We start from the raw sequence: 9,341 nt of genomic DNA on the forward strand, positions 1-9,341 counted from the left end.
ACTCAAGAAGGCTTACGCCTAGGATCATGAAACTTCATAGGTACATTGATCGTGACTTGCAGATGACCCCTATTGATTTTCAGGTCACTAGGTCAAAGGTCACGGTGACTCGAACCAGTAAAATGGTTTCCGGATGATATCTGAAGAACGCTTACGCCTAGGATCATGAAACTCTATAGGTACATTGATCATGACTCGCAGATGACCCCTATTGATTTTAAGGTCACTAGGTCAAAGGTCAAGGTGACTCAAACCAGTTAAATGTTTTCCGGATGATAACTCAACAACACTTACACCTAGGATCATGAAACTTCATAGGTACATTGAAAATGACTCGCACGTGACCCCTATTCAAGGTCACAGTGACAAAAAAGGTATTCACGCAATGGCTGCCACTACAACTGACAGCCCATATGGGTGGCATGCATGTTTTACAAACAGCCCTTGTCTTCTTTTTTGAAAGCCATTGAGTTTTTACCCTTGCCAATCTCTGGATATACTTCTGTTAATATTTCACAATAAAGAATCATCACCACAAAATAATATGAGTTGGCTGATTGGCGTATTGCAAGCCGTTCCCATATAAATTAATGCAAATTCATAAAACAAACAACACAACAACTATCTGCTCAAGGATGGTTCTAACCTAAGAAGAATTTGTTTATTAGAGATACAATCTTTAAAAACATTTACTTCAACAACATGTAACAATTAAGCAATCGTTCATCACTTCAACCGAAACTTCTTTTGGGTTGAGTGTGAAACTATTGTATGGCATATAAAAAAGAACCTTAAATTTTGTGTGATTTGAAATGTTATACTTTCAAGCTACGTCCTAGGCAAAACCTAAAATAACTGGTGGACATTTACATTTTTTATCTTGTTATTAAACGAATTTACACAGTTTTTTCTGTTTATGCTGATTCTTTTAACATGTACAGTTTATTATGAAATGAATGTACTCAGTTTTGTATGCCTGTTTATTTTTGTTAACATGTGGTTCATATATCGGTACTCAATTTATTGTTGATATGAACACATAACACTCTCACACATACAGTATTATAATCTTAACTACTCATTTTTTCATGCATGTATGAATGTCTTGTATTATAAGTAATATATAAGTATATAAGAAAGTATATATTTAAGTAATACATATTATATTAATCCATCTGTGTATAAATTTCACAAATTATTAGTTTCTTGTGATATATTAGTTATTTCCAATGTATGCAAATATATAAAAGAAGCTCTAGTTGTAAGAAATACAATCCTAAACAATACTGTTGAATAGATTTCAACACCCCTCGTTAGAACTTATGTGTTCTTACCATATATTATGTTTATTTGTATTGATTTTATGTTATATAATGTTATGTTATTATTCGCATTCACGTGACAGAATATGATGTGTATTTTTAGTATTAAGACGATGTACTATTGTATAAGTCTGAATAAACTATGTCTGTCTGTCTGTCTGTCTGTCTGTCTGTCTGTCTGTCTGTCTGTCTGTAATATGAATCATGATGAGCTAGTGAATAAAATATTTGTTCTGTTCAATACGAACAATTATAAGCAGGTTTCTAGTGGAAACATTTAATTAAATAACTAAAAGGTCAATGACAAATTAAAGATTAATATGAAAAAAACATTTTATTAAACTATTTTATTTTTGTCTAAAATATATTTTGAGTTGGAACTATTTCAAAGGTAAGGTTGGCAATGACAAATGAATATATTCTTTTATTGTTTGCCAAAACCTTGTTTTAAATGCTGTAATCTTCAAAGAATTATCAATTCTGAAATATAAAATAAGGATTGTTTACAAAATGACAGCTGTATGAATGTTTTTATTTTGCAGTTAACTTCAGTCTAAGGTACCATTTATTTTTCCCTTAACTTCATTGGTTAAAGGTATCATTAAACAAGCAGGCCTGAAAGGCCCAAAGTCACTCACCTGAGATTCAAAGGAACTCGGCTGTTCTGTGCAACCCAAGATGTCATAAGAACAAAATGTTCTTACCAACTTTCATCACTAGTGAACACCCTGGCAGCCAAGTTTTTCTACAGACCAGAACCATTTTCATACACATCCAAGATATCATCTAAACAAATATTCTAACAAAGTTTCATGAAGATTCATGAAGCTATATAAGGAAAATGCCCAGCCCCCTGGTGGCCAACTTTTTCAAGCAACTGGAGCCATTTTCAACTTGTCCAAGATATCGTTGGGACAAATCTTCTGACAATGTTTCATGATGATCGGACAATAAGTATGGCTTCTAGAGTGTTAACAAGGTTTTACTATAGCTATACATGTATAAGGAAAAATGCCACGCCCCTTGGCGGCCATGTTTTTCCACCAACCAGAACCATTTTCCAACTCATCCAAGATATCATTAGGACAAATCGTCTGACCAAGTTTCATGATGATCGGACAATAAATGTGGCCTCTAGAGTGTTAATAAGGTTTTACTAAAGCAATATATAGCCATATTAGGAAAAATGCCCCGCCTCCTGGTGGCCATGTCTTTAAAACAACAGAAACCATTTTCGAACTCATCCAAGATATCATTGGGACAAATCTTCTGACCAAGTTTCATGAAGATCGGAAAATAAATGTGGACTCAAGAGTGTTAACAAGGTTTTACTATAGCCATATAAGGAAAAATGCCCCGCCCCCTGGCAGCCATGTTTTTCAACCAACAGGCATCATTTTTTAAATCCACCAAGATATTATTGGGATGAATCTTCTGACCAAGTTTCATGCAGATCGGACAATAAATGTGGCCTCTAGAGTGTTAACAAGATTTAATATAGCCATATATAGCCATAAAAGGAAAAATGCCCCGCCGCATGGCAGTCATGTTTTTCAAGCAAACATAACCATTTTCTAACTCCTATAAGATATCATTGACACCAATTTTCTGACCAAATTTCATGAAGATTGGACAATAAATGTGGCCTCTACAGTGTTAACAATGTTTTACTTAAGCCGTATAGCAATATAAGGAAAAATGCCCCGCCCCCTGGTGGCTGTTAATATTACCACTCCAAGGGAAGTTAAAGCCATACTAGAATAGTATGGTTAGTTTACTTGGGTTATCTCTCTTGAATATGTTTGCTACTCTCTAACTGGAGAAGTTAGCTTTGGTGTATAAAATGGTGTTTACAACATGTGCTTGTCAAATAAAGGTGTCTTCGTTTATTGCTTGTTTATCTAACTGTAACAGTGGCCATGTTTTTGAAGCAACCAAAACCATATTGGATCTCATCCAAGATATCATTGGGACAAATCTTCTGACCAAGTTTCATGAAGATTGGAAAGTAAATTTGGCCTCTAGAGTGTCAACAAGGACTTACTATAGCCATATAAGGAAAAATGACCCACCCCCTGGTGGCCATGTTTTTCAACCAACCGGCATCATTTTTGAACTCGTCCAATATATTGTTGGGATGAATCTTCTGACCAAGTTTAATGATGATCGGATAATCAATGTGGTCCTTATAGCGTTAACAAGATTTTACTATAGCCATATAAGGAAAAATGTCCCGCCCCTTGGCAGCTATGTTTTTCAAGCAAACACAACCATTTTCGAACTCGTCTAACATATTATTGGGATGAATCTTCTGACCAGGTTTCATTAAGATCGGACAATAAATGTGGCCTCTAGAGTGTTAACAAGATTTTACTATAGCCATATATGGAAAAATGCCACGCCCCTTGGCAGCCATGTTTTTCAAGCAAACGTGACCATTTTCGAACTCATCCATTATATTATTGCGACCAATCTTCTGTCCAAATTTCATTAAGATTGGACAATAAATGTGACCTCTTAAGTGTCAACAAGGCAAATGTTGACGCCGCACAACGGACGACGGACAAAAGGCGATCACAAAAGCTCACCATGAGCACATTGTGCTCAGGTGAGCTAAAAAGGAAATAACATTTGTAACCTGCTTATATCAATTGTATTTTGTGTGGCAATATTGCAAATGCATGACATTGATTATATTGTAATTATCTAGTCCCACAATGATCTGGTGAACGTTGTTGTTGTAGCAGACAGACATAGGGTACCTCACTATATTTTTTCTGTGGTACAAGAGTTGCCAGTTTTTTTCTTCCTTCACGATCCACCTGTATGATTTTGTGGGAGCTGTATCCACAGACTAGCACTTGTCCTGAAGGTGTGACATGTACGCCATATGGGCGTTGAAGTTCAGGGTCCCTAAAGGTAGATATCAGGGTGCCATCTGTAGACAGAGTGAGGAGCCTGTGGTCGGTATGAAACCGTGAACCCCACTTGGAGTAGCTGGTGACATAGATCCTGTCCCCAGCAGGACTCACTGCACATCTCCACACTGCAAAACATGGTACACATTATATACATGTATGTAGATCAGGATTATAATATACACATTTACAAAATTGTTCCTTTCTTTTATTATTGTTTACAAAAATAAGTTTCAAATATGATCATTATTAATTAAAAGTGTCAATTACAGAGATCATCTTGTATTTTTTTTAAACCTGTGAAATTGTCATCCTTGTACAGCGTTTTCAGAAGTGATCCAGTCAAATTGTATTGGTACAGGGCAGTACAATCCGTGATGTACAACTCCCCCTGATGGTGGGGTATACAACTTGCATCATGCGGTAACTCTAACTTCCTCCCTTTTACCAGCTTCCCATTGCTCTCAGAGATAAACTGCACTGCTGAATAAAGAGATACAGCAACCTCATTTTATGTGATTTGGCAAATGCCGCTTGGATTACTAGACACATCACAGTGACTGCACACATTGTAATGCTGGTCCAACAGCTTTACTTTTCTATTTATTTCATCTGTAACAATGACTTGGCCTCTAGGCAGACATCAAACGCCACTGATGCTGTTAGTCTGATTGCCGTCACTCGGTATTCTCACCAAGTACTCACATTTACTCTTCACAGTCATCACATAGTCTGGATTCATCCTGAGAAAGAAAGACTGCATACCGTATACAATCTTTCCTAAACTTGCCTGTTGAGACAGGTACTTCTCAATATCAATGTTTGCCTTGAATAATATTGAACCCTGCAACTTCACAGGGTTCTTCCTCAGATATGACTCAGACTCTTGTATTCTGTCCAGACATTTTCTGCTGGCTATAAACTCCATTTCTTTCCTGCTCTTATCACAAAGGACAGTAACTGTTGCAGCTTCAATGATTTTTTTCAGTTTATCTGTCATTTTTCTACAGTTGTCAACATCATTCTTGAGTGAGGTTTGCAATGTGGTCCTCATTTCATCCAGTTCTTTCAAGGTTGCCTTTTCTAGCACATCCAAAGCAGCATTTAATTTCTCCCTTGTATTTCGTATTTCTTGCAATTGTTCACTATACGATACCTCCACAGTCTGAATGCTGGCCTCTTGTATTCTCTTAAATGTATTTAATTCATCAAGAATAGTTTGAAAATTGATTGACAACTGTCCCATATCATATGACATCTTTTTTACTGTCTCAGAGATTAGGGTCACATTCGTGCACTGTCTGAAACAGCAACATAAAACATAATTGCCACATGTATGATAGATGTTGTTTTTTTACAACTATGTAAAATCTAACTGAAAATAAAACTGTAAAAGTATATCATTTATAATACTTAAAACAGGGCATGTCTTGCCAAACGTTTTGAGTCTAAATTTTAAACTCTGCTTTGATAATGTGCAGTTTCTGTTATTCACCTGATATAATGACAAATTGCAGCACTATACTTTATGCAAGGTCAAGTAATTGAGTCAAAACATTGTTCCTACTTTGGTAAGAGTGACCTTTAAACAACTGGCCCCTAATGCATTACTTGGATATGTCGGAAAGAACAATGACTTCACACAAACTTACAGAGGAATATATAAATTCAAACTACAGCCAATGAAAGAATATCATTAGCAATTTTTAGTAACATTGAACTCGACCCAAATGGCCCAAAAAGCAAACCAACGCTTAATCAGCATGTAAGTTACCTACACATAAAATTTCATTCAAATATCACCAAAACCTGACTACATGGAAAGTTTCATCAAGGATAGTAAATGCAAACTTAAGTATTTAATTACCAACCACAACCCTTAATAAGTACAAAAGGGGCATTTATATTTCGCTAAATGGCAGGTCAGAGTTTAGGCCTTTGGTCAGTGACAACATAGAAATACAGTCATACTTTGATAGATATAAATTACAGATATAGACGATATTTGTCGGATTTGCTGTGCTGAAATATCAACTTTAATTCACAAGTGATCATAGAAAAACAAGAGGGCCAAGATGGCCCTAGTTCGCTCACCTGAGAGAAGTCGGTTCATTCAATCTTTACCAAATTCAAACTTGACCTAGATATTGTCCAGACAAACATCCTGGTCAAGTTTCATCATTATTTCATCTGCGAGTCATGATCAATGTACCTATGAAGTTTCATGATCGCGTAAGCATTCTTGAGTTATCATCCGGAAACCATTTTTCTAAGTTGAGTCACCATGACCTTGACAGCCATTGTGTGAATACGTTTTTTGACCTTTGACCTAGTGACCTGATAATCAATAGGGGTCATCTGCAAGTCATGATCAATATACCTATGAAGTTTCATGAACCTAGGCATAAGCGTTCTTGAGTTATCATCCAGAAACCATTTTAATACCGGTATTTCAGGTCACCGTGACCTTGACCTTTGACCTAGTGACCTGAAAATCAATAGGGGTTATCTTCGAGTCATGATCAATGTACCTATGAAGTTTAATGATCCTAGGCATAAGCGTTCTTGAGTTATCATCCGGAAACCATTTTACTATGTCGGGTCACCATGACCTTGACCTTTGACCTTGTGACCGGAAAATCAATAGGGGTCATCTACGAGTTATGACCAATGTACCTATGAAGTTTCATGATCCTAGGCCTAAGCGTTCTTGAGTTATCATCCGGAAACTATTTTACTATTTCGGGTCATCGTGACATTGACCTTTGACCTAGTGACCTGAAAATCAATAGGGGTTATCTGCGAGTCATGATCAATGTATCTATGAAGTTTCATGTTCCTTGGCATAAGCGTTCTTGAGTTATCATCTGGAAACCATTTTACTGCTTTGGGTCACCTTGACCTTTGACCTAGTGACCTAAAAATCTATAGGGGTCATCTGCGTGTCATGATCAATGTATCTACGAAGTTTCATGATCATAGGCATAAGTGTTCTTGAGTTAATATCCGGAAACCATTTTACTATTTCGGGTCATCGTGACCTTGACCTTTGACCTAGTGACCTGAAAATCAATAGGGGTCATCTGCTAGTCATGATCAATGTACCTATGAAGTTTCATGATCCTTGGCATAAGCGCTCTTGAGTTATCATCCGGAAACCATCTGGTGGACGGACGGACCGACATGAGCAAAACAATATACCCCCTCTTCTTCGAAACGGGGGGAGGGGGGGGGGCATAATGAGAAAACTTCCCCCCTCCCAGCAGCCATGTTATTCAACTGACCAGGACCATATTTTAACTCAACTCTCGTATCAAGGAAACAAATGTTCTGAGCAAATTTCATGAAAATTGGGCCAAAACTGTGACTTCTGCTGTGTTCACAAAGTCATGTTTTCAATATATACATATAGAGAAAAATTCCCCGCCCACTGGCGGCCATGTTTTTTCACTGATCCCGACCATTTTTAAACTCCTCCGAGATATCAATAAAACCAATGTTTTGACCAAATTTCATGATGATTGGGCAAAAATTGTGACTTCTAGAGTGTTTACAAGGTTTCTCTATAGCCAAATAGGGAAAACTGCCACTATATACATATAGAGAAAAATGCCCTGCCCACTGGCGGCCATGTTTTTTCACCGATCTCGACCATTTTCGAACTCGTCCGAGACATAAATTGAACCAATGTTTTGACCAACTTTCATGATGATTGGGCAAAAATTGTGACTTCTAGAGGGTTTACAAGGTTTCTCTAAAGCCAAATAAGGAAAACTGCCCTGCCCACTGGCGGCCATGTTTTTCAACGGATCGGAACCACTTTTGAACTCAACCAAGATATCATTAAGACAAACATTTTGACAAAGTAACATGAAGGTTGGGCATAAAATGTGACTTTTACAGTGTTTACAAGATTTTTCTTTTTTTGACCTAGTGACCTAGTTTTTGACTCGGCACAACCCAGTTTCGAACTCGGCCGAAATTTCATTGGGACAAAGCTTCTGACCAAGTTCCATGAAGATGGGACAAGAAATGTGGCCTCTAGAGTGTTTATGAGCAAATATCAATGGACGGAAGACAGACAAAGACTGGTCACAAAAGCTCACCTGAACAATCAGTTTAAATCAATACTCCACCAATTCCAACAATTTTTGTTTTAATTTTATGCTTACAAATATTTTTTTGAATTTTTGTTGAAATTATGATATTGTAACGTCATGAAAACGACCATATTTATATGGTATGTTATTTAAAAAGGATTTGAAATGCACCAGCTTGTAAACTTTGAGAGTGGTGGTATATTCCCCATCTATTATGTGACTGTTGTGTAACTTACCTGTGATTCAGGAAAACACAATCACTGCAACATAGCTGACTGTGGTCCTCACAGAAAGTTTTCAGTTTCTTCTCCTTGTGGAGATCACATTTCAGTAACACGTCCTCCATAGTCTTTGTAAGAGGCCATTTATTTGTTTCTCCTCTTCCATATTTGTCATGGTTTACATATAATTGATCATGTTGATAAATGCATTTTCCGCAGAACAACTTCTGACACTGTGCACAAAAATAATTGGCACATTCTACAATTTTTTTACCTTCACAGGCGTCACAAACATAGTCGTTCACTAAATCTGAACTGTTATGAACTGAACCTACAGAAGTTGTCATTTTGCAATAGATATTGTGAACTGCTCTCTTTTTTTAAAAGCTATGTATTCACTATTATTATGATCCCTTCACTGTGAATAGAATGAGTATTTATGACGATACCCGCAGTTTTTAGTTAGTATATTAACCGGTGCACTAAACATCAACCTACAAATAGCAGCATTTTATTGACTGTTTAAGCCCACAACCCTACTTTAGAACACACTGAAGTACAGAGTCCATGGTCCAATAAAGACCATGTATATAATATTTGGCTGAACGTTTATCTGATAACACAGGGAAAATCCATTTTCAGAAAAAATGGTGAATCATGATATTAATCTAACATGCATGCCTCAGAAATAACTTGTTACAAATCTTCTGATTTACCTTTAACCCTTTCCCATTTGGAAGCAAAGTGAAAATGTGCAAACAGCATAAAACCAGAACAGCC

The 9,341-nt window shown here is 36.8% G+C and overlaps 1 protein-coding gene across 1 annotated transcript; it reads right to left on the reverse strand.

Moving 5' to 3' along the window:
* Positions 1–466: 466 nt before the first annotated feature.
* LOC127850828 (E3 ubiquitin-protein ligase TRIM33-like) lies at positions 467–9,122 on the reverse strand. The gene is made up of 3 exons (XM_052384170.1): positions 8,577–9,122; positions 4,538–5,541; positions 467–4,368 (listed from the first exon to the last, which is right to left on the reverse strand). The coding sequence occupies exons 1-2, from the start codon at positions 8,906–8,908 to the stop codon at positions 4,884–4,886; spliced, it is 990 nt and encodes a 329-aa protein (XP_052240130.1). The 5' UTR covers positions 8,909–9,122; the 3' UTR covers positions 467–4,368; positions 4,538–4,883.
* Positions 9,123–9,341: the final 219 nt, after the last annotated feature.

The sequence above is a fragment of the Dreissena polymorpha genome, chromosome 11 (genome assembly GCF_020536995.1).
Source record: "Dreissena polymorpha isolate Duluth1 chromosome 11, UMN_Dpol_1.0, whole genome shotgun sequence".
NCBI lineage: Eukaryota > Metazoa > Mollusca > Bivalvia > Myida > Dreissenidae > Dreissena > Dreissena polymorpha.

Excerpts from the sequence above, each read along its gene's own strand:
- LOC127850828 (XM_052384170.1), bottom strand. The coding sequence starts at position 8,908 with ATGACAACTTCTGTAGGTTCAGTTCATAACAGTTCAGATTTAGTGAAC. Across the intron at positions 5,542-8,576 it reads TGTGTTTTCCTGAATCACAG|ACAGTGCACGAATGTGACCC; the intron begins GTAAGTTACACA and ends TTGCTGTTTCAG.